Below are 27202 nucleotides of genomic sequence, written 5' to 3' on the forward strand. Positions count from 1 at the left end.
CAGATCTGCATCTCTGTCAGCCAGGCCCTCTTCCTCCGACTCTGCAGGGCTGTGGTCATCTGGGGAATGTCCGCTGGAAGGTAGCATGGAGGAAAGGTTGGAAGAAAGACTGGACATCGTTTTCCTGCCTTCCATTTCGTCCCGCAAAAAAGCCATCTGTTTATAATACCACAGTTTGGGTTCCTTTGCTTGTCTTGCTGCTGCTCCCGATTTTTTGATTTTATTAGCTTTGTATGCTCTCCTGTATGTGCTTCTGAGGTTGGCAAGTTTATCCTTCACCATGTTGGCAGTGCATCCTGGCACCCAAGTTTGCATATAATTTGCTAGCTCTTCTAGTGCTGCCGCTCGTACCTCTTTATTGCAATATAACGAGTGTTTTGAATTCCACAGGATGGGCGTGTCCTGGTATTTTTGAAGTAAGGCCTCTATAGATTCCTTGCTTTGTAGGAGGTCCATTGCAATTTTTGAAAAATTATATTTCTTTTTGAGTCTAGATTACAAAAACATAAACCACAGAAAAATAAATATTCCAAAGGATCAGCGTTGACCTTGATCTAATATGTGTCTTCAAATTTATTACCTATATCTAATTCCAAACACAGTCTCTCTTGTTTAAACAATGATTGGCAGCTCGGCCGCATTGCTTGTACCAAACATTGATTTGCTAGATGCAGAGCCATTGTTCACATTGCAGTAAATATTTTAAATATATTAAATTAAACAATGCTTACAAATGACAGTTTTCATCTAGGCACTCTTTCATGTGTAAATCTCATACCCCTGACAATGGATGACATAAAAGACACTTCCTAATGACCTCTGTACAACCAACACTTGAACAATACTTTGCCTGATCTGAATACACCATTCAAAAACTTGTCAATGAGGTACAGCATTGTTCACATCTCTATTTTGTGAGGTGTCCAAAAGCATTTGGATACCAAAATAACATTGTGGTACCCCATAGACAGAATAGCTTAAAAAGGGTGCAACCAACAGCCCAAACCCCCATCCCATGTGTCTACATTTTCAAGGCCTCTGCTGATCACATTTTTAAATTCCTTACCTTCCTGTCTCTCGCTCCTCGTTTCTCACGCTCGCCTAATTACCGCGTAAGATGCGTAATCACGGCGTAAACCTTTTTAACACTCCGCGTATTTATGAAACCCCGCCCTCGTCACCTTTGCGAGGCCCCTAATCAATGATTTTAGGAAATATGGCGTTAACTGTGTATGTTCTGGATGCGCTCGAAGATTCTCCGCGTAACGGACGTAAACACGTTGTTTGCATTCTCTACACTCCGCGTATGTATTAAACGCCGCCCTCTTCTCCGCCCATGGCGTAAGAATTCATCTTTTCCACGCCCATAATCTCTGTGGGAAAGGAAAGATGGCGATGTCACACGAGCGGGCACGATGCTCTCATGCCACAAGTGAAGGGACAGAGGCAGGGACGTCCCGATCAAGGAAAAGAAGATATAAAGCCACTAATATGCGGTTCCAGGAAATGGTGGAGTTAGTTTACATCATGCGAAAAAAGGACTATGATGGTGAATTAGGGCCATACAAGACCCCTAACCGCCGAAAGGCACATATTATGGACAAGGTGGCGAGGAGAATGCAGAGGATGTTTGGGATCACCAGGTCCAAGGAACAGCTGAGGAAACGATGGTCAGACTTAAAATTGAGGGAGCCACATCAGATGAAGAAAATACTTAAAATTCTGCGTAAAAGTAAGTAAATATATATTGGGTTTGGGGGGGGGGGGGGTGGTGATTGTCTGCAATAATGTGTTGCCATGTATATTTCACCATCTGCCTCCTTGGCCTGCTTGTAATTTTAAAGACATGTTGTTATTTATTTTTTAGAACATAAATAACTACATATTTACAAACAGTGTTCTTAGTAAACAACGTAACATCACATAGTTTATCAGAAAGGCTCGGTTATTCCAGGAACAACACACCTGGACATGGCTCACTGGCCAAAAACTTTGTTTGTAAACATTGTGTAAAAGCTAGTTCTATAAAAAAAAAGGAGAATGGGAAAGGCAAACAGGATTCATTCTAAAAACAGTGGTAATAAAGCAGATGTTTTCACATCTGCAATGCAGAGCACCTGTGTCTCCCCAAATCAAAAATGGGTTTTGGTAGGGTATCCCAGAAATACAGTTTAGGGGGGACATCCATGTGTGTCACTTTGCTAAAAAGGGGCAGGATCAGAGCTTGCCATATAGAAGTAATTGCAAAATGTAGGTTTGGTGAAAGATAAAAGTAACTAAATGAAAGCATCTTCTAAGCAATGTGTGCGATTTATGCTCTCCAATATCTGTGTGCTGATGAGTCTACATTTTTTTTGGTTTATTTCAGGGGAAAGAAGTCGCCAGCATTTGGAGGAGGCAGAGAGGGCCAGACAAGGCCAAAATCTGCCATCTCAACATGTGGAGGAGGAGGAGGATGTGGAAGGAGAAGAGGATGTGGAAGGAGAGGAGGATGTGGAAGGAGAGGAGGATGTGGAAGGAGAGGAGGATGTGGAAGGAGAGGAGGAAGGAAGAAAGGAGGAAGGAAGAGAGGAGGAAGAAGTAATTTTGGACTTAGAAGTCATAGCAGATGAAGGGCAAGTGGCGGAAGAACAATTTGGCGAATTGAAAGAAGGTGGATTGATGGATGAAGGAGGAGTCCAAGATGATGGGGAAGTGGTGGAAGAAGGAGGAGTGATTGAAGATGATGGGGAGGTGGTGGAAGAAGGAGGAGTGATAGAAGATGTCGAAGAGGTGGAAAGGAGAAGCCCATCAGGTCAGTGTCACCCTAGCTTGATTCCAAAAAACATATGTAGATAGGCCTCATTGAAAAATAATATTGTAAATGCCATTTTTTTTTTGTTGGTTTAGGGGAGGAGGATGGTGTGCCAAGATTTTCACGTGCAAGTGCTGCTATAATTATTCAGCAGGTAATGGAGTGCAGCACTGAAATGCACAATATGCGTGAAAGGATGTTTCTCATGGAACAGAATGTAACAAATGTCCTTTTGGAATGCAGCACGGAAATGGACAATATGCGGCAAAGAATGATGGTAATCGAAGCAAATTTTAAGAACATTATTGACATGATGGGCCGTGTCAAAGACTGAAACACCCCCCGCCCATCCCCCGCCCCCACAAACATTTTAACAGTTTGAATAATGAATACGCCAAAATTTGAAGATACACACACAGTGTGCCAACATGTGCTATCTGCCATCACAGAATATCTAATGTCTGTGCTTTGTGGGTCCAACCCCCTCCTCCATCCTCAAGTAGTTGAGAGGAAGGGTTTGCTCCCACAAAACACAGACATTGATCACCCATGATGTCAGATAGCACATGTGGCCATTTGTCTGTTGAACCAATGACATTTGGCGAGTTTGCACTGAATGTGTGTATCTTCCAATTTTGGCGTGTTCCAGTGTGAAAGCACACCATGACTGACTGCTGTTGTGAGTTTTTATATTTTTTGAATTTGATTTTGTTACTTTTTGACCATGTTGAACATTTTGGGATACTATAAAGTTTAGACCATAAAGAATAAACAACGCCAAAAATTATTTTCAATATATATATAGAATTATAAATCTCTCTAATCACTGAATTTAGTGAAGTAGAGATTTGACTCCAAATTCTCACCCAAAAATTTTGTTTTAGAAAAACACACCAAAAACAAGAAAAATGGTTACAAAATTATTGTTTTTTGTGCCTAAAAAATATGGCCAAAAATAAATTTAAGGCGGTAAACACCCCACCAAATATAATCTATATATATATATATATATGTAAACAATAAATCTAACTATATTTGAGGAAAAAAAAAGTGAACTTGTTAATAAATGTATAATCTGCATAATATTTTTGGTTGAATTACCTGAAAAAAAAAAAAATTTTTTAAAAAATTTTGAAGACTCCTAAGTACAAAAGCAGGGAGTAATGAAAAAAATCAAAAAATTTTTTTGGGGTCATGAACAAGCAAAAATAAAAAAAAATTGACCTCAACATTTACAAATGGAGTTGCTTCTTATTTCTAGACTCAATACCCTGTTTGTAGATGAGTGAATACTGTGCAAAATGTGGTTAGTTACTAAAAGTGGAGAAATCAATTATGCATTACAATTGAAGAAGTTAGTTAGAGAACCAGGAAGACAGAAAAAGAGAAAAAGCATTAATGACAAACAACTGTATAAAGTCCAATGGTCTAATTATTTATTATTTTTTAGAATATTCCTTTCTTTGGGGGCCGAATTAGAAAGAAATATGATCTGGCATAGCAATGGCCCCCCGACCCATGAAGTACTCAACATATTTGTCGCGTACCTCACGAGCTGATTGGGGGGCCAAGCCAGCGCGACCAGTGTCCAGCCCGGGAAGGGGATCTGAGGGTAGTCTTGCCTCAGAACCGATGTCGGGTAGGTACGTCTGGGAGTGCCTGCGTAAAAAGTTGTGCAAAATGCAGCAGGCAAATACAACGGTGTCCAATTTATATTCCGCCAGATGTATCGATGTCCTGAACAGGCGGAACCGGTTGGTGAGTATCCCAAAGGCATTCTCGACTACCCTCCGAGCCCTGGCCAACCGAAAATTAAACACACTCCTCTCTGAGGTGAGGGTCCTCTGGGGAAAAGGCCGCATGAGGTGAGGACCAAGCCCGAAAGCCTCGTCCGCTAGGAACACAAACGGAAGTCCTTCCACATTATCTTCATCTGGTGGCAATGCCAGACCACCAGCTTGGAGACGATCATAGAAATCAGTCCGTGCGAACACTCCCCCATCAGACATCCGGCCATTCTTCCCCACGTCCACATATAGAAACTCATACTGTGCCGACACCACCGCCATCAACACAATACTATGATAACCCTTGTAATTATAATAGTAGGACCCCGAGCGGGGTGGGGGCACAATGCGGACGTGTTTCCCATCTATTGCTCCACCGCAGTTTGGAAAATCACACCGCTGGGCAAATTGGGAAGCCACAGACTGCCATTCCTGTGGTGTGGAGGGTAGCTGTGGGGACAAACAAAATTAGAGATTTAGTACTTTGTAACAAATACATCCTACAAGCATCCTTGTGACAGTTCACAGTATTAAAATTGCATTAGAAAAATGTGCATGGAGAATTTGGAAAATGAAATATATAGGGCCACTTCATTAAGAGACTCCACAGCCCTCTGATGGGGACAATAAAAGTTTGAAGGGGGGGGGGGGGGGGGGGGGGGGGGGGGGGGGAAAAACCCCAAAAAGTCCTGTTTGAAAAAATGGCAAGGTGGGTTTGTCCCTAGGATAGCATGCTGGACAGGTTAATATTGGGTAAGGGACAAATATGCAGGTAGGCCAAGAATAAAACATGTAAAGCTGATATCAACATGCATAGGGAGAAAAGCTAACGTTAGTTAAACACACAGCATATCTGGGAAAATAAAAATAAAGTTAGTTGGCCACATTATTAGAGCCAGGAAACTTACCTTAATATACTCCTCATGCATAACTTTGATGATGGCAGCACACGTGTCCGGTATGATGACCCCAAGCGCCTGCGGAGAGATGCCTGTCGAGAACTTGAGGTCCTGCAGGCTCCTCCCAGTCGCCAGGTACCGCAACGTGGCAATAAGCCTCTGCTCGGCCGTGATGGCTTGGCGCATCACAGTGTCCTGCCTCGTGATATAGGGGGACAGAAGATCCAGCAGACGGTTGAATACGGGGTCCGTCATGCGGAGAAAATTCCTAAAGTCATTAGGATTATTCTCCTGGAGTTCCCTAAGCAGAGGCATATGTGAGAACTGGTCACGCTGGCGCAACCAATTCTTGGTCCAGAAACGCCTCCGCCCCCTGTTTCTGGCCAAAGTACTGGACAAATGAACATATCCAGCAGCCATCCCATAAACAGCACCAACTCGCGAAAATTGACGCTGCTGCTCCATCATGGCTTCAAACCGGCCGGCTGGTCAGTCAAGAACACACTGAAACAGAAAGCACTCGCAAATCCAGCACTACCTGCGACAAACGCGCGACAAACAGATACGAGCGCACAGGATGCAACTGCTAAAGCAGAAACAACCTGCTTGCCTATAGCCGAATGACAACTACGTTACCGCAAGCACACGCACTGAACCCGTGAATACACGCTGTCAAAGCCTGGAGACCGAGAAGCGCGAATCAGCTCTAACCAAACCTTCACTAACACGAGCAAACACGTAACTAGCAAAAGAGGAACAGAGGGCGGCGCCATTAACTTTGGTCTTCCCCTTTATAGTGACGTCGTACGTAGTTTACGTGCACGCGTTCCGGTACGACGGGAATTTGGTCCGCTGGTGTGTACACGCCAGCGGAACAAAACACAAATCAGCCTTGTACGCCGGAAACTGTCGGGCAGACAGTTTCCAGCGCACAGATCCGGTCGTGAGTACAAGGCCTCAGACATATTGTAAATAAGTTTACCAAGAATACAAGTTTTTTTCTAAATGCACCACCTCTCAGAATTTAGAAAGAAATCATTATTAAGGTACAGAATCTGAGTTTTTAGCTGCGTATTGATCAGATTTGAAACAAAAAAAAATATATAAAATTTTATTTTATTTTATATAAACGTGGTTTAAAAGTCATATATTGTTAAAACCAACACGAACAAATTCATACAGTTGTACACACGTTTCCGCTCTACATGTTTCACCAGAACTGTGGCTTCTTCAGGAGTCTTATAAGACTATGTATACAACATCACTATAAGTGAATAAGAAAACATAAGTTCATACTATAGATAGAGACCTTAATGATCTATAAATCACAAAACTTCAATTTACATATATATATACATATACAAACAAAATATAGTCATATATATAGGTAATCTGACGAAGAGGATCTCATCCCAGATGCGGACATGACTCCGAAGAACTGATAGGAACCCACAAGCCTATTTTCTCTATGACACATGTTCGCACCTGGGGTGAGATCCTCTTTATCAGATCATATATATATATATATATATATAAAATATATATATAAAATTATATTTTGTATGTATATGCATGTATATGTATATTGAAGTTTTAAGGTCTCTATCTATATTATAAACTTATAATGTTTTCTTATTCACTTATAGTAATGTTGTATACAAAGCCTTATACATCACCTGAAGAAGCGACAGTTTTGGCGAAACATGTAGAGCAGAAACGTTTGTACAATGACCGTATGAATTTGTTTGCGTTGGTTTTAACAATATGTGACTTTTAAATGATGTTTATAAAAAAAAAACATTCTGTACCTTTCTAATGATTTCCCTCTTAGACAGTTATCACTGGAACATACAACATTGTTAGGGACTTTAGGTTTGTTCTTAAGTCGAAAATGTTCATAAGTCGGAAACCGCATGCGCAGAACGGCAATTACGTAATTTTCCGATGTTTTCCGATGTTCCGTCTAATGGCCATGCATGCGCAGAACGGGATATACGTTGTTTTCCGATGTTCCGTCCAATGTGCCCGCTGTCGAAAATGGCCGAAAATGGCCATGCATGCACAGAATGGCAGATACGTCCCGTTCGTAAGTAGGAGTTGTTCGTAAGTCGGGCGTTCGTAAGTCGGGGACCCCCTGTACATTATTACAGACAAGGAATCTGGTGATAACAAGCCCTAACGTTATGGCAACGTAGTTTTTTACATTTTACTATCACCTGTAAAATCATGGACATAAAGGCAAATTTACTTTAATCTCATGTAGAAAGAAAATAATACAGGTGTTTTTGGAGAATCTATAAATTGATACTGCTTAACAAAGCCTGTAATATGTTATTACTTATTATTTATACTCATTATTACTTATACTCATTATCCATCTATCCAACAGATTTATTTCTACTCATATGATGTATTTCTTAACGCTGGTTTTCCTGAAGACCGGATTGCTTATGTCTCTTTGGGAGTTGGTAGCTTTGAGTTTGTCTCAGCCATGATCTGTGTAAGTTTTTTGCTCATCTGTAGACTCAATCATAAAGAAAAACCTTTAGGGCTCATTTACTGTACACCCCAATCCCTGTGTTCAGTGTGCAGTTCCGCATGCACGTTTCCATTCATTTGTAATGCTTTGAGGTGCTTTTGTGACGCGAGTGCAGTTACATTCATTTGCAGTTTGTTCATGTGCGTTTCCATGTAAAAAAAAAAATGCAGTATGCTGTTCTCTTTTAAAAGTCACATGAAAGCAACATAATGGACTAAACTCCCCTCATTGAAACATGTTATTTTTTTCTTGTGTGTGCATTTGTACTCCTTTTAAAAATGCATTCTACTGCAGCTGATGTAAAAGAGCCCTTAAAGGCAAACGTTATAAGGTTCAGACAAACCATTTAACACTGACAGGGTTGCTTACAATGGTCAGCTTGTATTAATTTATGTATACACTTGCAGACCACCCGCCTGCAATGTACTTCAGACGGGTGGTCCCTGCAGACACAGTGATGTACCCCAGTGCCTGCTTCTGGATTTAGGGTGCAGGGATAAGAAACAAAGAGATCTTTAGTAAAAAGCAGCACATAATAAATACATTACACATTGTTAGGTACACATTTAACCCTTTGATCTGCCCCATGTTCAAATCATTAGTAAGACCTCATTTGGAATATGCAGTTCAGTTTTGGGCACCAGTTCTCAAAAAGGATATTGGGGAACTGGAGAAAGTGCAGAGAAGAGCAACCAAACTGATAAGAGGCATAGAGGAGCTCAGCTATGAGGAAAGATTAGAGAAACTGAATTGATTTACTCGAGAAGAGGAGATAAAGGGGTTATATGATCAACATGTAGAAATATATAAGGGGTCCATATAGTGAACTTTGTGTTGAGTTATTCACTTTACGGTCAACACAGAGGACACGGGTCACTCTTTACGTCTAGAGGAAAAGAGATACAGGGGTAGATCCACAAAGAAAGTACGCCGGCGTATCTATTGATACGCCGGCGTAATTTCAAAATTCCCGCGTCGTATCTTTGTTTTGAATCCTCAAAACAAGATACGACGGCATCTGGGTTAGATCCGACAGGCGTACGTCTTCGTACGCCTTCGGATCTTAGATGATATTTTTCGACGTCCGCTAGGTGGCGTTCCCGGCGTAATCCGCGTCGAGTATGCAAATTACCTATTTCCGACGATCCACGAACGTACGAGCGGCGTATAGTCAAAGCTGCTAGCTGCTGGCATACTCAATGTTAAGTATGGCTGTCGTTCCCGCGTATAATTTTGAAAATTTTACATCGTTTGCGTAAGTCATCTGTGAATGGGGCAGGACATCATTTACGTTCAGGTCAAAAACAATCAGTTTTGATGGACGGGGCATGCGCAGTTCGTTCGGCGCGGGGACGCGCTTCATTTAAATGAAACACGCCCCCTACCCGCCCAATTTGAATTCCGCGCCCTTACGCCGCGAGAGATACACTACACCACCGTAACTTACGGCGCAAATTCTTTCAGGATTCAAAGAAAAGAAAAGCAAGTTACAGCGGCGTAGCATATCTCACATACGCTGCGCCCACGCAGATGTATGTGGATCTGCCCCACAATCTCCAAATATGGAAAGGTTTCTTCACAGTAAGAGCTGTGAAAATGTGGAATAGACTTCCTCCAGAGGTGGTTCTGGTCAGCTTTCGTGCAAACCATTCAATATACAATTATTGGGATTTTTTTTTTACCAAAGACATGTAGCAGAATACATTTTGCCCATAATTTATAAAGAAATTTTCTTTTGTTTTTTTAATTGGATATGTTTTATAGTAGAAAGTAAGAAAAATGTGTCTTTGTATTTGTTTACAATCTATATATATAAAACTCAACGTGTGTGTGTATGTATGTTCCAGCATCACGTCCAAACGGCTAAAGATATTAACATGAAACTTGGCACACATGTTACTTATATGTCAGCAACAAACATAGGATAGGTGGTTTAACCCTTACCCACCCCCATTTGCCATGGTCGGGGTTTTTCTTTAAAGTCCCATTCAACTCTATGGGAAATACATGTTACTTCATGTTCCAGCATCACGTCCAAACGGCTAAAGATATTAACATGAAACTTGGCACAGATGTTACTTATATGTCAGCAACAAACATAGGATAGGTGGTTTAACCCTTACCCACCCCCATTTGCCATGGTCGGGGTTTTCCTTTAAAGTCCCATTCAACTCTATGGGAAATACATGTTACTTCATAACTTCCAAACGGCTGTAGATATTTCGATAACACTTGGTCACATGTTACTTATATGTCCACTTTAACTATACGATAGTTAATTTATCCCTTAACTACCCCCATTTGTGAGGGTCGGGGTTTTTGTTTAAAGTCCCATGCAAATCAATGGGAAATGTATGTTCCCACATAACTTCTGTACGCCTGGAGATATTTCAATAATACCTGGTACACATATTACTTATATGCCAAATAAAAATATATGACAGTTAAATTAACCCTTACCTACACTCTTATATAAAAGATGGGTATATTTATATTACTATGATTTTCCTCCCCAAAAGGTTAAGATAGGAAGACCGGGCAACGCCGGGTATTTAGCTAGTACATAATAATAAAAATAAAAAAAAACACAGTGGTAATTAAATGCCACCAAAGACAGCTATATTTGTGTGAAGAAAATTATATACATTTTGTTTGTGTACAGTGTTGCCTGACCACACAACTATCAGTTAAAGTAGCGCAGGTGATGAACAGCAAAAAATGGCCTGGCAGTGGTCATGAAGGGGGTAAAACCTTCTGGAGCTGAAGTGGTTAAAGTTTTTATCCTAAAAGAAAAAAAAAATTCCTGCAACTGCTTAAGAATTGTTAGCTGTTAGCAATAATTTCTTAAACAAGTCTACAGTAGGTATATCTGCTAGTCCATCTAACAATGCCCTGGCCCCAGATTGACAATACTGCTGTCCAAGGGTGTCTATTTTGCTCTTCCATACAGAGTGGAGACACCCCAATACAGGCAGTGTGTTACTGGTCTGATCAGCAGGTGAAAATACACATTCACATCCACATTTAAGGATTGGTAAGCTGCAATATTACATTTTTGTTTTGGAGTTTTTCACTTAAAATGAAAACTCTTTGTTAATGTACAGGAACAGTTACCTGAATGTTGGCAACCCTTGAAGGGACACTAATTCTCTATTATGCAATATCAACCAGTTCCTGTGGCTGAGAGTTTGCACCCATCACAGCCCATCTCCAGCTCCTCACAAATGGGCAATGAGTCCACCACAGTGGTCGAAGGGCACAGGTCGTTGGCCTGGAGTACAGGAGCTGGTTAAGATATGTCAAAAGCAGCCTGGGTCTAGGTACTCCTGGGGCATTGGGATGTGAGTATGCATGCATGCAAGAATCTCTGTGTACTTTCAATATATCAATAATTCAGCCCATCCTGCAGTGACTGGCCGAATGTTGATCAATGTTTGGCTGTCCCCGTTCGACAGAAGTCAATCGTTTGATCGGCTTCTGTTAAAGGGACATGTTGGAAAACTTTTGTTGAACTGCTGGCTGAAAGAAAACACACTGGTCAGTTTTAGTGAATAAGATGAAACAAACTGAAACCTGAATTTTCCCTTTGAAAATAATACACAATCATGTGAAAGAAAGTAAAAAAAAGAAAAGATAAGATTTTTAGTTGCTTATGATTGAAGTTAACAAAACTTCATCTCATTCTCATAAGGAAATGTTCTTTTTGCACAGACAATTTTTACTTAGCATACTGAATAAGGTGACGTTGTGCTGACTTTATTCATTCAATCACGTGCAAAGAAAAATCCTGTTTTTCTATTTTTTTTACAAGGAGAATTTTCACTTTGTTTAATCTCATTTACTAAGACAACTCTGTACTCCTAGTAAATTGGGGTCAATGTGAATGCAAAAGCAAATTTGATTTGATTGTGATTCTGATGTTTTCATGGACGTTTTTTTTCATATATCTGCTGGCTGTTTATTGATGCACATTGCACTTTGTTTTTTGTTTTCATTGTTTATTTATGATTATGAAATTATGCATTTCTAATCAATTGTTCACACTGCTTATTTATGATCATGAAATATTGAGCGCTAGCACCTTATTGGTACACATATTTATCATTAGTGCCCCCTTATCATTATACACCCCCCATAGCTCAAAGCTTGCTTGTTAAGCACTTTGAGGGGAGCAGCTTTAATTCAATTTCACTTTTCACTCATAGCGCAGAGTTTTTTTTTACTTCTATGATTTTGATGTTTGTATACATGAGTCCTAAATCTGGTTACATACTAAAATTACTTAAATGCAATTTACAATACAATGAGCATTAGAAAAACAAAAAACTGCGCTAATAGGCTCAAAAATTAGTAGAGAAAGTTACACTAAAAACAGGCAGCAGCTGGCGTGCGATACACAGAGCAAAAACATACATACAAAACAAAGCCGCGCCAAAGAGATTCTAAACAGGTAAAATTACATTCAGGGTATGGTGTAAATCAAGTCCATAGAATGCAATAATCAGTATATGTCTCCAATGATAACATTCATGCAAATACAGGGTCCTGGAAGCTCACACCGCCCAAAGTGACAGGTATTGTAATACTAGAGTGATCCCTTCACCAAAAATGTAAGGCCGCTTACCAGAGGGCAAGCTTTCTATGCAGTCGGCTATAGCCCAGCCGCGCCCTTTGTGGACTCACAGGAGATACAGGGGGAGACAGGTCCCAAGGAAAACGCCAGGCACGATCTCAGACTCATCCGATGGTAAGAATGAAAAAGAAGGTGCACCATAGCATTATTCCGTATAAAAAATTGGCATTTATTAAAAATGTAAGCGTACTTACAAACATCGATTTAAAAACAGCATACAAACGAAAGTGCCGGCCGGCAAACTTTAGGAGCGTTTTTAAATCGATGTTTGTAAGTACGCTTACGTTTTTAATAAATGCCATTTTTTATACAGAATTATGCTATGGTGCACCTTTTTCATTCTTACCATCGGATGAGCCTAAGATCGTGCCTGGCCAGAAAAACAACTTTTCCAGTACACAGCTATAGCAGTGCAAGTCCAGAAAATATGGAAAAAAGTCACCTTTCTGATGTGTGAAGTGCCAACAGGCTGGGAAAGTAAGGGGGTTGATGTTGTGATGCTTATCAGGGGTGATATAAGCACGGTGCAGATACTAAATGGGAGAAGGGAAAGTTCCAAATCTCAGAACAGTCCTCCTTATCTAACTCAGGGATGTCAGACCTTTTCTGTTTTAAGGAAGTCATTTCAGGACTAGCTGCCACAAAATGGTATCGCTATAGCTCGGAAGTGGGGCTTGCTATTTATGTATAGTTTAAAAATGCATAGCAAATTCATTGTGTCATGTGTAATGTGTAATAATTCCTATTTAATAACTTTATTCCCCAGAGCCTACTTATTGATCGCTTTGGAAGGAAAATTTTAATACTTGGAGGCTATAGCCTTATGGCTTTGACCTTGGCACTCCTAACAGTGACTCTCTCTATGCAGGTAAGAGTATCAGGGAGGAAAGAAAAAAAAGTTAAATCTTTCTTTTTATATGTAGATTTTGAGGAATGTTTATTCTCATTGTGACTTCATGCTAATTAATGCGCATTTTATTTATTTTATTAACAGGTTGTTTTGCAGAGGAATCCATTTATTCCCACTTTTCTGAGCTAGTAAAATTATTATGATTTGTGTCTTGGATATTTCGTAATTGCCACAGTTAAAGCAAAGGTAGACTTAAGCTGGCCATACACCAATCAACATTCCCCCTGGTTCTGCAGGAACTAGTCGAATTTCGATCAGTGTGTGACATTTTTTTTTTTTTTTACATATAATTTACTTCCCCTCAAAAAAAGATCTTTCCTAAATTCCATGACCTCCATAATAGCCGAAAGCCAAAAAATATTTTTTAAGACTATCATTAAAGTGGAGCTCCACCCTAAGCCGCGCAGACTCCTGGGAAAGGAGTGTCATAATTTCCCAGGAGACTGTGCGCTCCTCTGTGCCTCTGTTATCTATGTACGCATAACAGGGGCGGGACGTTCCTTCAACGCCCCCCGTTGTCATGACAATGGCATTAACAACCTGCGACACGAGCAGCGCTCTACTGCGCACGCCACAAAGAAAAAAATGTTCTGGGCTTCGGATGCCCACACATAGAATGGCAACGGCCACAGAATAACGAGCAGCAAACAAGGCAAGTGTTAAATATATTCACAGATCGTTTGGCGATATATTAGTATATTTAATGTTATGTTAAGTGTATTTCAATTTGACTGGCCAAAAAAATTATAATAATAATTATGACCGGAACCCTGCTTTAAGTAACTAATATTAGGGCATTTATCCAACCAATCTACTGTATTAGATTTTCCCAACAACTATGAATGATCCTGCAGGATGCCATATTTTCCCTGATAGAGTGACATTGAAGAGAATTTGTTAGCTGGCAACAGCAATACTCTGTTGTATTCTGATTAATTATTTTAAAGCAAAATAAAGAGGTTTTGGTTAATCATATTTAAATTTTCTTAAAAGAATATAAGTTGCCATTATGTTTTTTTATTTCTTTACCATGCTTATTTTTTTCCCATCTCAGTTTTTATTAAATATCTTTAACAACGTTATAAACAATAGTATAATAAACAAAAGTACATCCAGGTATACAAAAGTTGAAATGCGAAATGGCACAGAGTACTTTGTAAAAGATGGTTTGCAGTATCAAATAAGTATATCAGTATAGCGGAAAAATTCAAGGAAACACAAGGAAGGAGAAGAAAATGAAGAAGACCAAGAAAAGATAAAAGAAGAAGAAGAAAAAAAAGGGGGGGGGGAGGAAGGGGAAGAAAACATAAAAGGGTCTAAATGAGTGGAGCATGGGATGGATGAGATAGATAAGGTGCTTACCCACAAAGTCACCCCTAAGTGAGCACTCAATAAGTTGTCCTCACCCAGATGGCACACCAGAAGATAAGTGATAACATTATTTATGCAAGACATTATTACCAAAAGAAAGCATTGTTTGTCTCATATGTTTTCTATGGCCCAAAAAAGGTACATGGACGTTTAGGTGTGAGAATTTAAAGCCCAACCCCAAGTATAACACAAATAAAATCTCTGAAGTGCCCCCCCCCCCCCCCCCCAGCAGGCTTTCACTAATGGTAACATACTCACCCCCACATTGTACAAAACAGAGTTAAGAGTCCTGTACTAGACCAAGCCTTGGGGGGGGGGGGGGGGGAGAGAACTCCAAAGCCTGCTGGGGTGGGGTGTCAGGTTAGTAACACAGAATCTTCTTCAACCTCCTAGAATAGGCCCCACTGCAAGGAGTTGGGCCCAGAGTTGGGCTTTAGTTGGTTGAACATTTATATGCAATATTTGATATGTATTTGACTAAAAAGACATTTTAAAAGAATCTTCTTTATTCTCATTTAGCACCAAAAGAAAATATGTGAAAGAAAAAACGATTTGTTCCATTCAAGCCTGTGTCTCACTGTACCTCACTCTATATTTCTATATTTCCACTGTGACTTTTAGAAAGCATATTTTTGGATGCCATACTGCAGTGTTGGACTAACCTTTACATTTATTTTCCTCTATGGAGCTGGACCAGGTTAGTGCACACTACATTCTTTATCATTTTTTATCAAAATGTTTTTTCATCTAAATCTTCAATGTAACGTACATAAGCTAATGCAGTTTGGATGAGCTGATTTATTTTTAATTTTGCGACTGCTATAACATTTTTGTAATATTTTTAACCTAAATGTTGGTAGTGTAATTATTAAAGGGGTTGTAAAGGTTTGTTTTTTATTTTTTAAAAAGGTTCCTTTAAGCTAGTGCATTGTTGGTTTCCTTTGATTTCCCTTCTAAAAAAATTTTTCTTTGTTTTCTTTGTCTGAATTTCTCAATTCCTGTTCCTCCTCAGTAAGCTGTTCTGGCTGAATAACCCCCAGCCAGAACGGCTCGGATGATGGGGGCAAGCTTACTGAGGAGAAACAGGAAGTGAGAAATTCAGATAAGGAAAAAAAACATTTAGAAGGGAAATCGAAGAAAAAGGTAAGTTAACCAACAATGCACTAGCCTAAAGAAACCTAGATAAAAAACAAACCTTTACAACCCCTTTAAGTGGAAGTTCAACCTAAAATTACTCTGTGAACATTAAACATTTATCAAACACATGTACCTTGATAAATGCATAGCACTATGCTTGACTTCTGTCCAGTTGCCCAACAAATCAGCACTGAGAGCTGCTGGCCATTTACCAGAACGAACACCAACTCATGGTGTACCTCAGCCCCCCTATTCTATCTACATTTTGTAATTACAAAGCCTGCCCCTGACTGGAAAATGCTTCCGCCGTGCTCTTATGCTGTCAAATATGTGGTTAGCATGGGCAAGGAAGGGAGAAGTGGAGGAGTGTGCTAAACTAAACCATGAGTTGCAACACTGTTATATTGTTCATTTTGCAACTGGAAATATTTGTCAATTCACCTGGCCTTAGTTCACTATTTCAGACTTCTGTATAACGGAATCCAAATTCTCTAGAGAAATATGTGTTGCTTCAACTATAATCTAAGCTTTTATTTGTTACCATATTACTGTAGGATGTATGGGGCCCCAGAGGACCCTCAATTCTGACAAATTATGTACGCAATTTTGGTGGTGGTACTTGAATAGTGTCTTAGCTTCCCATCATGTGCTGAGTCAATAAATGCCAGGCTGACTTCCCTTTTAAACCTTTCCACCTAAGCTAGTCTTGCCACCTTTTGCTTAGCTTGAAGGCAGATGTCTACAGGAGGAGACAAAGAATAGACAGGACATAGAGATAAATTGTGTATAATACATGTTTTTTACAATTCGATTTTCATTCACAGCTGGAGCTACCATATCTACCTGTGTAGAAATCTTCGGACCGGCTCCCCGGGTTCCGGCCTTTGTTGTCTCAGGAGTTTTTAGTTGGGTTGGGCTCTACATCCTAGGGATGATTTTCCCATATATTGTGGTAAGTGTCGATGCTGAGTTAGTTTGAGTTTCCTTTTGAAAAAGTAGTTACATTCGTTGCACTTTTATATATGCATCATAGAATCTCTTACTTTAGGTTTCTGATAGGGTGGTCATTAATGACAAATCAGCATTTTCCTTGGATTTTAAGATGAACAGGGTGTCAATACATGGCCGGAGAGGACTTGCTAAATAAATCATTTATTATGTTTGAGTGTCAGTTTTTACAGTTGACCCATGTATAGGCTAAAGTGGCTGTAATTTTATTTTTTAATTATAAACGTTATACTAACCTGTGATGGTATTGCACAGAGTGGCCCTGAACCTCCTCTTCAGGGGTTTCCCACCGGTGCCCTCGGCTCCTATTCCTGTCTGTGCACCACCAGGTGCGCCTTTTTCTATGGGGGTGCACTTATGGGCTCGCTCCAAAAGCCACGCTGTGTGTCCATAGGGGCTGTGTGTTTCCTGCCCTGATTACTTTCAACAGGATTTGATTGACATCAGCAGGAGTTACTGACTCCTGCTGCTGCCTCTGTCCACTGAATACAGGGAGAGAGAAGAGAAAGCCACTGCAGATAGGGACAATGCTCTGGATCAAGTATTTGGGGGTGAGAAGGCATAATAATAATACTGGGACATTTTTTTATCTTAATGCAGGAAATGCATTAAGTCTTGCCTTAACAACCGCTCTAAAAATGGAAAGATGCCTACTTTTGAATCCTGAAAGCCCTGATCATACATAGAAGTTCTATGACACACTGCAGAATCTCTATATGAGCAATCAGCAATCTTTCCCTTCTCTTTGGACTAAAAGGGAACGTGCTTTCCTTTCACGTGCACCACATATGTTTTTTTGTTAAAGCCAGCAGAACATTCACAACAAGTCTGGTTGGTGCTCAGCATAAGCAAAGGCAGGAAGATTTCTGCTAACCTGTCATTGTCAATGAAATGTCTATCTGCGTGCAGCCATCCTAACACAATTTTTGGATCTAATTTATTTACCTCCCGTTTCTCGTCTTTTTTTGGTTTCCACTTTTTTTCTATTCTTTTTTATGTTCTAACCTTCCTTTCCCTCCTAGTTTTCTAAACATCCCTTACAATACTAACACATGAACTGGGTGGAGAACTCACAGTATTTGCTTTGTCATGCCCATTTGGACCTTAATTTATGTTTTTCAGGAGAGTCTCCAACATTTCTGCTTCATCCTCTTCATAGTCGTTATCTTTCTTTTTGGAACTCTAATATTCTTTGTCATTCCTGAAACCAAAGGAAAAACAATTATTGAAATTTCACAGGAGTTTAACAAGCTGAATTTCAGAAGGCAACACAAAGAGGACAAGGCAAGCACAAGTCTCGAGATTGTCCAATGTACCAGACTGTGACCAAAAAAAAATTCAGCAAGATGGGTGCTAAACACATAGCAGAAGCAACACTGAAGTATATGTAAGGAAAATATAGAGCAAAGAGCCAGAGCTTAGGACAGGCAGAAGATATAGGCATGGTACAGGTTAAAGAACTTGAGAATGTTTAATATTCTACCGTGTTATTATATGTGCTTGACATCTGGAGAGGACATAAGATGCATGTTTGTTGTATCAAACTGTATATTCAATTTTAGCAGATCTAAGACGATTTTTGTTACATCCTAAAAAAATTATAACATAAATGTAAGGCCTCGTACACACGACCGAGTTTCTCGGCAAAAAACAACAAGAAACTTGCTGGGAGATATGTTTTTGCCGAGGAAATCGGTCGTGTGTACATTTTTGTCGAGGAAACTGTCGAGAAACTCGACGAGCCAAAAAGAGAACATGTTCTCTATTTCCTTGACGGGAATGGAGAAACTTGGCTTGTCGAGTTCCTCGACAGCCTAACAAGGAACTCGACGAGGAAACAGATGTGTTTCGCCCATCGAGTTCCTCGGTCGTGTGTACGAGGCTTTAGACAACACAAATGCATTGAACTGTTATAATGCCACCATGGGTACACCACAGTATATTTCACCTACTTTCTTACAAAGCAAAACAAAATTGAAGTAAGTAGTAATATTCTAACTATAGCCATTGTGCTTATTTACAAATCCAGACAGTGAGATGGCTTTACTGCTTGACCAGATTTTGTAAACCGCATTTTGCTGTTTTTTTGGAGTCACTTTCAAATTTTAAAAATCTGTTTTATTTGTAGTTTTTTAGGGCCCACCTGTTGATCTTGTCTATCCTCTGGATTGGCTTTAAAAAAAACAAGGATATGTGTGTTGAAATGTAAAAGTTTTGCACAAATTGTAACATAACATTACAGATAACTGTGCTAATGTTCTTTAAAAAAAAAAAAAAAGTGAAAAAAACCTGGGTTTAAGAAATCAAGCATATGATGAAATATAACATCACTATAAAACTCCTTTAAAAAAAAAAAAATTATTGTCTTTATTAAGTGACAAACCTCAAGCCAAAACAGCTGGGTTTGTGTTCAGTCTGATCACGTCTTAATTTTGATTATGACTGGAAGCCTAATACATAATTTATCCAAAGTGTGATCTCGGAGAAAGCATTATATTTTTTTTGTGCATTTCATGCAGGACTATATACAGTCTAATAATCAGACGCATCCTGAAAAAGAGGCAAAGGTTGTGTATAAAGTATAGCTAAAGGCAAAACTTTTTTTCTTACTTCTTGGATAAATGAGGGAGGTTAGAACACCTAACCTAGACAGAACACCTAGACAGGTTTTTATTGCTGTCTGAGCCTTTGTTATGCCGCGTACACACGGTCGGAATTTCCGACAAGAAAAGTTCGATGTGAGCTTTTGGTCGGAAATTCTGACCGTGTGTAGGCCCCATTGAACTTCATTTTTCTCAGCTAGTTGTAGTGTTGTACGTCACTGCGTTCTTGACGGTCAGAATTTCAGGCAACATTTGTGTGACCATGTGTATGCAACACAAGTTTGAGGCAAAATTCCATCGGAAAAAAATCCACAGTTTTCTTGTCGGAGTTTACGATCATGTGTACGCGGCATTAGAGAGACTCACACTAACTATTAAGGCCTCGTACACACGACCAAGTTTCTCGGCAAAAACCAGCAAGAAACTTGCTGGGAGATATTTTTTTGCAGAGGAAACCGGTCGTGTGTACATTTTTGTTGAGGAAACTGTCAAGAAACTCGACGAGCCAAAAAGAGAGCATGTTCTCTATTTCCTTGATGGGAATGGAGAAAATTGGCTTGTCGAGTTTCTCGACGGCTTCACAAGGAACTCGATGAGGAAAACGATGTGTTTCGCCCGTCGAGTTTCTCGGTCGTGTGTACGAGGCCTAAGTCCCATATACCTTTATCACCAAAAGTGAAAAAAAAATTGAGCTGTCACCGGAATAGGAATGGAGAGGACATCTTCCAATGAAGGCCCTGGTGAAAACAAGGGATTTCCTGACTGACTCCATGGCAGCCTACGTGTGGGTTAATCCCGCCTCCTCTCCAATGCTATAGGACCCCATACCCATAAAAGTCAGCTCACCTATCAGTACTTTTTTTATCGAGTTTCATTTTTAATGCATTTCTTACATATTTTAGATATATTTTAATTATATATATTTAATCATTTATATGAATTTGCAATTAGCGTTTGATACTAATATGTACTAATGCAAAATGTTATTAATTTATTTTAACTGACTATTGCCTTCATCCAGTGACAAATGTTTTTATATGTATTTGTTGATATACTCCAGCGCATGATTGATATATATCAGCTGATGACTTAATTAGGAACTGTTGTATGGCTATTCAATATAAACACAGTGTAATGATTGTGCTGTAGATGTGATTCGTGGTCACGGGGACACCCGGAAATCGGCTTTTTTCTTTTTTTTTTCCTCTCATTTCCGCCGCCCACGTCTGCCTATACAACAGCTGATTTGCCCCTGTTGTGTTGTTAGAAGCCATTCCCCGCGGCGAGCCTATCATGAGCAGCGTCTGCTCGACCTATCAGGTCGGCTTACCGCTGTGGCTGCTGGGTAAGACAGCCAGCCAATGGAGGAGGCGCTGACTTCCTCCTAGCTTTGGCTGCATAAGCGCTCTAGGCCCGCCCATCGTTGTAGGCGGAGCGGGATGCGCTGTGCAGCACGTGATTGGCTCAGACTGCTGCTGTTGGGGGATGTGATTAACATACTCTCTCACCTATTGGAATCTGGGGACTGGCGCCACGCCTATCGCACTGGCTGATTGATTCATACACCAGCCAGTGGTGGTGGATGATGCTGTCAGCCCACAGTAGTTTGGGATTATCGTTTACTTCCGCCCACAGTTTTGGAGGAAGTGGGAAAACGCCCAGGACTGATAGGCTGATTGATCTGACTACATCAGATATAAGGTAACCATTTATGACTGTGTGGTTAGTCCCATGAATAAGTTTTTATAACGAAACATGTCGGGGTATTGCCATACAGTCTAATTTTACTAGTGAGTGCTGCGTTTTTGGATGCAGAGTGCGTTTGAAGTTTTTTATTTAAGTGGATGTGCAGCTGCATCTGACAGAAGTCCATGGCACCGTGAGTAGGATAATTGGTTTCACTTTTTCTCGCTGATCGGGGGTCCGCCGTGACCGCTTCTCACCATTTTGACGTTTGAAGGAGTTTCTTGATGTGATATTCTGCTGTTTTACAAGATTTTGTTTGTGAGTGCACTGTTTGAAGTTTTATTTTGGTGTGCTATTAAACCTTTGATGGTATCACACTATTTGCACTTCTTTTGTCTCTCTCTGACATATATGTGGAACTGATTGGATGTCATATTTGGATTACATCTTTATTGACGGGAACAACTACATCTGATAAGGTTTTTTGTGCCAAAACACGAGAGTGTGAGGCAGGGCCGGACTGGCCAACCGGGAGACCGGGAAAATTCCCGGTAGGCCGCCTGCTGTCAATCAAAACATTTTCAGTTCAGCTGCCTGTGGGCCACGGCGGTGGCCGCCATTGCGGCCGCGGCCGCACTTTTCAATTATATGCCTGCCCTGTGCCCTCTCCAGTGTCACTGTCATGTTAATTCCTCACATCATGTATGGTATAAAAAGCAGCGGCGGGCCGGCCGCCGGCGGGTTGCGGCCGCCATGCTCGCCGCTGCACTTTCCTTCCCGCGCTGACTGGTGCGATCATGTCACGTGTCACGAGGGAGGGGAGGAGCCGAGCAGGAGAACCGAACGTCAGATCTTGCTCCATCGTCCCGTGCGGCGCCAGCACCGCCCAGTGCAGAGTCACATGTGAAGGCAGAGGAGAAGAAGTGAACGCCCGTCCACCCTTGGAGGTAAAGAACATTTCAAATCCTGTATACTGACTGTCTCTAGTCTACTCTCTCTCACCATATAACGGTGCACCCCCCCGGGCCCCCCCCTCCTCTCTCTGTCACCTACCTTTGCTGCCCCTGGAAATTGTAAACTGTCTGTATAATAATCTCAGAGAGAGGAGAGAGGAGGGGGGGGGGAGTGCACCGTGCAATGGTGGTGTGAGAGAGCGAGAGATTATACAGTTTACAATTTGCAGAAAAGGTAGGTGCAGAGAGGGGGGGGGGGGTTGCATGGTGCACCACCCTTTCTCTGTCACCTTTGCTGCCCCTGCAAATTGTAATCTGGACTGTATAATCTCTCTCTCTCCCCCCACCATTGCAGCCCCCCTCTCTCTCTCTCTCCCCACAATTGCAGCCCCCCCTCTCTCTCTCTCCCCACCATTGCAGCCCCCCCGACCATTGCAGCCCCCCCTCTCTCTCTCCCCCCACCATTGCAGCCCCCCTCTCTCCCCCAACCATTGCAGCCCCCCTCTCTCCCCCGACCATTGCAGCCCCCCTCTCTCCCCCACCACCATTGCAGCCCCCCCTCTCTCTCTCTCCCCACCATTGCAGCACCCCCTCCCTCTCTCCCCGACCATTGCAGCCCCCCCTCTCTCTCACCACCATTGTAGCCCCCCTCTCTCTCTCTCTCCCCACCATTGCAGCACCCCCTCCCTCTCTCCCCCGACCATTGCAGCCCCCCCTCTCTCTCTCACCACCATTGCAGCCCCCCTCTCGCTCTCTCCCCACCATTGCAGCACCCCCTCCCTCTCTCACCACCATTGCAGCCCCCCTCTCTCACCACCATTGCAGCCCCCCCCTCTCTCACCACCATTGCAGCCCCCCCTCCCTCTCTCTCCCCACCATTGCAGCCCCCTCTCTCTCCCACCATTGCAGGCCCCCTCTCACCATTGCAGCCCCCTCTCACCATTGCAGCTCCCCTCTCTCCCTCCCACCATTGCAGCCCCCCCTCTCTCTCCCACCATTGCAGCCCTCTCTCTCTCCCACCATTGCAGCACCCCCTCCCTCTCTCCCCCGACCATTGCAGCCCCCCCCTCTCTCTCTCTCTCACCACCATTGCAGCACCCCCTCTCTCTCCCCCCCGACCATTGCAGCCCCCCCTCTCTCTCTCACCACCATTGCAGCCCCCCCTCTCTCTCCCCACCATTGCAGCACCCCCTCCCTCTCTCCCCCGACCATTGCAGCCCCCCCTCTCTCACCACCATTGCAGCCCCCCCTCTCTCTCTCTCCCCACCATTGCAGCACCCCCTCCCTCTCTCTCCCACCATTGCAGGCCCCCTCTCACCATTGCAGCCCCCCTCTCTCCCTCCCACCATTGCAGCCCCCCTCTCTCCCTCCCACCATTGCAGCCCCCCTCTCTCCCTCCCACCATTGCAGCCCCCCTCTCTCCCTCCCACCATTGCAGTCCCCTCTCTCTCTCTCCCACCATTGCAGGCCCCCTCTCACCATTGCAGCCCCCCTCTCTCCCTCCCACCATTGCAGCCCCCCCTCTCTCCCTCCCACCATTGCAGCCCCCCTCTCTCCCTCCCACCATTGCAGCCCCCCTCTCTCCCTCCCACCATTGCAGTCCCCTCTCTCTCTCTCCCACCATTGCAGCCCCCCTCTCCCACCATTTCAGGCCCCCTTTCTCTCTCTCCCCCACCATTGCAGCCCCCTCTCTCTCCCCCCACCACTGCAGCCCCCTCTCTCCCCACTATTGCAGCCCCCTCTCTCCCCCACCATTGCAGCCCCCTCTCTCCCCCACCATTGCAGCTCCCCTCTCTCCCCCACCATTGCAGCCCCCCTCTCTCTCCCCCCACCATTGCAGCCCCCCCCTCTCTCTCTCTCTCTCTCTCTCTATCTCTCCCCCCACCATTGCAGCCCCCCTCTCTCTCCCACCATTGCAGGCCCCCTCTCATCATTGCAGCCCCCCTCTCTCCCTCCCACAATTGCAGCCCCCCTCTCTCCCTCCCACCATTGCAGCCCCCCTCTCTCCCTCCCACCATTGCAGTCCCCTCTCTCTCTCTCCCACCATTGCAGCCCCCCTCTCTCCCTCCCACCATTGCAGTCCCCCCTCTCTCTCCCACCATTGCAGTCCCCTCTCTCTCTCCCACCATTGCAGCCCCCTCTCTCTCTCCCTCCCACCATTGCAGCTCCCGCTCTCTCTCCCCCGACCATTGCAGCCCCCCCTCTCTCTCTCCCACCACCATTGCAGCCCCCCTCTCTCTCTCCCCCCACCATTGCAGCCCCCCCTCTCTCTCTCCCCCACCATTGCAGCCCCCCCTCTCTCTCTCCCCCACCATCGCAGCCCCCCCTCTCTCTCTCCCCCACCATTGCAGCCCCCTCTCTCTCCCCCCCACCATTGCAGCCCCTCTCTCTCCCCCCCACCATTGCAGCCCCCTCTCTCTCCCACCATTGCAGGCCCCCTCTCATCATTGCAGCCCCCCTCTCTCCCTCCCACCATTGCAGCCCCCTCTCTCTCTCGCCTACCAATGCATCCCCCCTCTCTCCCACCATTAAAGCCCCCTCTCTCTCACACACTATAGCAGCACTTCTCTCTCACTATTGCAGCCCCCTCTCTTTCTACTGCAGCTCCTGTCTCTCACTATTGCAGTCTCTCTCTCTCTCTCTCTCACACTATTGCAGCCCCTTTCTCTGTCTCACCACTGCAGCCCCTCTCTCACCACTGCAGCCCCTCTATCTCTCATCATTGCAGCCCCTTTCTCTCTCACACCATTGCAGCCTCTCTCTCTCTCTCTCTCTATTGCAGCTCCTATCTCCCACCATTGCAGCCCATCTCTCTCTCCCACCATTGCAGCCTCTTTGTCTCTCTCTCTCTCTCTCTCTCTCTCTCTCTATTGCAGCTCCTATCTCCCACCATTGCAGCCCCTCTCTCTCTCCCACCATTGCAGCCTCTTTGTCTCTCTCTCTATTGCAGCTCCTCTCTCCCTCCAACCATTGCAGCCCCTCTCTCTTTCTATTGCAGCTCCTCTCTCACTATTGCAGCCCCTCTCTCTCTCACTATTGCAGCCCCTTTCTCTCTCTCTCACCACTGCAGCCCCAATATATCTCATCATTGCAGTCCCTTTCTCTCTCGCTCACCATTGCAGCCTCTCTCTATTGCAGCCCCCCTCTCTCTCTCTCTCTCTCTTTTGCAGCCCCTCTCTCTCTCTTTTGCAGCCCCCCTCTCTCTCTCTATTGCAGCCCCCCCCCTCTCTCTCTCTCTCTCTCTCTCTCTATTGCAGCCCCCCTCTCTCTCTATTGCAGCCCCTCTCTCTATTGCAGCGTCTCTCTATTTCTCTATTGCAGCCCCCCTCTCTCTCTCTCTATTGCAGCCCCTCTCTCTCTCTCTATTGCAGCCCCTCTCTCTCTCTCTCTATTGCAGCCCCCCTCTCTCTCTCACTATTGCAGCCCCTTTCTCTCTGTCTCACCACTGCAGCCCCTTTCTCTCTCTCTCTCTTTCTCGCCATTGTAGCCCCTCTCTCATGGAGTTAACTTATGTATTATAATAAAATAATATACTGTAAATAATAATAAAATGTGAATGTATTTATTATAATAATAAATAAAAACATTTTTCAGGTAAAAAAATGTGCATTTATATATATATTTTTTTGCCTGTTCTCTCTGCATTTGTCTCTTGTATCATGTCTGCAGTCTCTGACCATCTCTTGTATCATGTCTGCAGTCTCTGACCATCTCCTGTACTATGTCTGCAGTCTCTGACCATCTCCTGTACTATGTCTGCAGTCTCTGACCATCTCCTGTATCATGTCTGCAGTCTCTGACCATCTCCTGTATCATGTCTGCAGTCTCTGACCATCTCCTGTATCATGTCTGCAGTCTCTGACCATCTCTTGTATCATGTCTGCAGTCTCTGACCATCTCCTGTATTATGTCTGCAATCTCTGACCATCTCCTGTATCATGTCTGCAGTCTCTGACCATCTCCTGTATCATGTCTGCAGCCTCTGACCATCTCTTGTATCATGTCTGCAGTCTCTGACCATCTCCTGTATCATGTCTGCAGTCTCTGACCATCTCTTGTATCATGTCTGCAGTCTCTGACCATCTCTTGTATCATGTCTGCAGTCTCCGACCATCTCTTATATCATGTCTGCAGGCTCTGACCATCTCCTGTATCATGTGAAGTCTGCAGTCTCTGAGGGAGTTTGGAGAGGCGTCAAGAGTGGGAGTGTCGCTGGGATGGGGGTCATGGGAGAAGTCAGAGGTGAGTGGACTGTGGAAAGGAGACTATAGGAAAACCAGAGCCACCAAGCTGGAGCCGCCTGACTGATCCCTGCAAGGTGCACCTAAAAGGAGGTCAGTGACAGCGCTGCAAGGCCAGCCTAAGGGGGGGGGGTCATTGATGTAAGGGGGAGTTAATACAATAATGTAAAGGGACACTGATATAAAGATTTCCCCCTTATATCAGTAACCCCCCCCCCCCTTACCTTAGGCTGCTTTCACATTGAGGCGTTGGGGGCGTCGGCAGTAAAGCGATGCAATTTTTAGCGGTGCTTTACTAACTTTTTTGCAGTGCTTTTCGGGGGGCAGTGGGGCACTTTTAACCCCCGCTAGTGGCCGAAAAAGTTTAAAACTATGGGGCTGGTATGACATTTTTCCAGGGCTGGATTTTATTCCCAGTCCGGCCCTGGTGTGAGGCATACCTATCCGGTGAGTGTCCATTTGATGGGGGAGGAGTCACTGAGCACTGTCGGGTGTGGTGGAAGTTTTTGAAAAAATTTTGAAGATCGCAGGATCCTTATACACATGAACTTTGCTTTGTTTGGCCACGTTCTAAATTATTTTTAAAGACTGTCTCTTGCACTATCAGTGCGTTCACTTCACGTTTAAGTCAATCACGGGTG

At 43.3% G+C, this 27202-nt stretch overlaps 1 protein-coding gene across 1 annotated transcript in view; it reads left to right on the top strand.

Moving 5' to 3' along the window:
- The window catches only part of LOC120942505, a 189993-nt gene extending 171551 nt beyond the window's left edge, over window positions 1–18442 (top strand). Inside the window, exons 21-25 of the mRNA XM_040355531.1 lie at window positions 7870–7980; window positions 13419–13520; window positions 15555–15630; window positions 16895–17022; window positions 18201–18442. Coding sequence (XP_040211465.1) covers window positions 7870–7980; window positions 13419–13520; window positions 15555–15630; window positions 16895–17022; window positions 18201–18404 — 621 coding nt within the window. The 3' untranslated portion in view covers window positions 18405–18442. The remainder of the gene's footprint in view (window positions 1–7869; window positions 7981–13418; window positions 13521–15554; window positions 15631–16894; window positions 17023–18200) is intronic.
- Window positions 18443–27202: the final 8760 nt, after the last annotated feature.

Source organism: Rana temporaria, chromosome 1 (assembly GCF_905171775.1).
Source record: "Rana temporaria chromosome 1, aRanTem1.1, whole genome shotgun sequence".
NCBI lineage: Eukaryota > Metazoa > Chordata > Amphibia > Anura > Ranidae > Rana > Rana temporaria.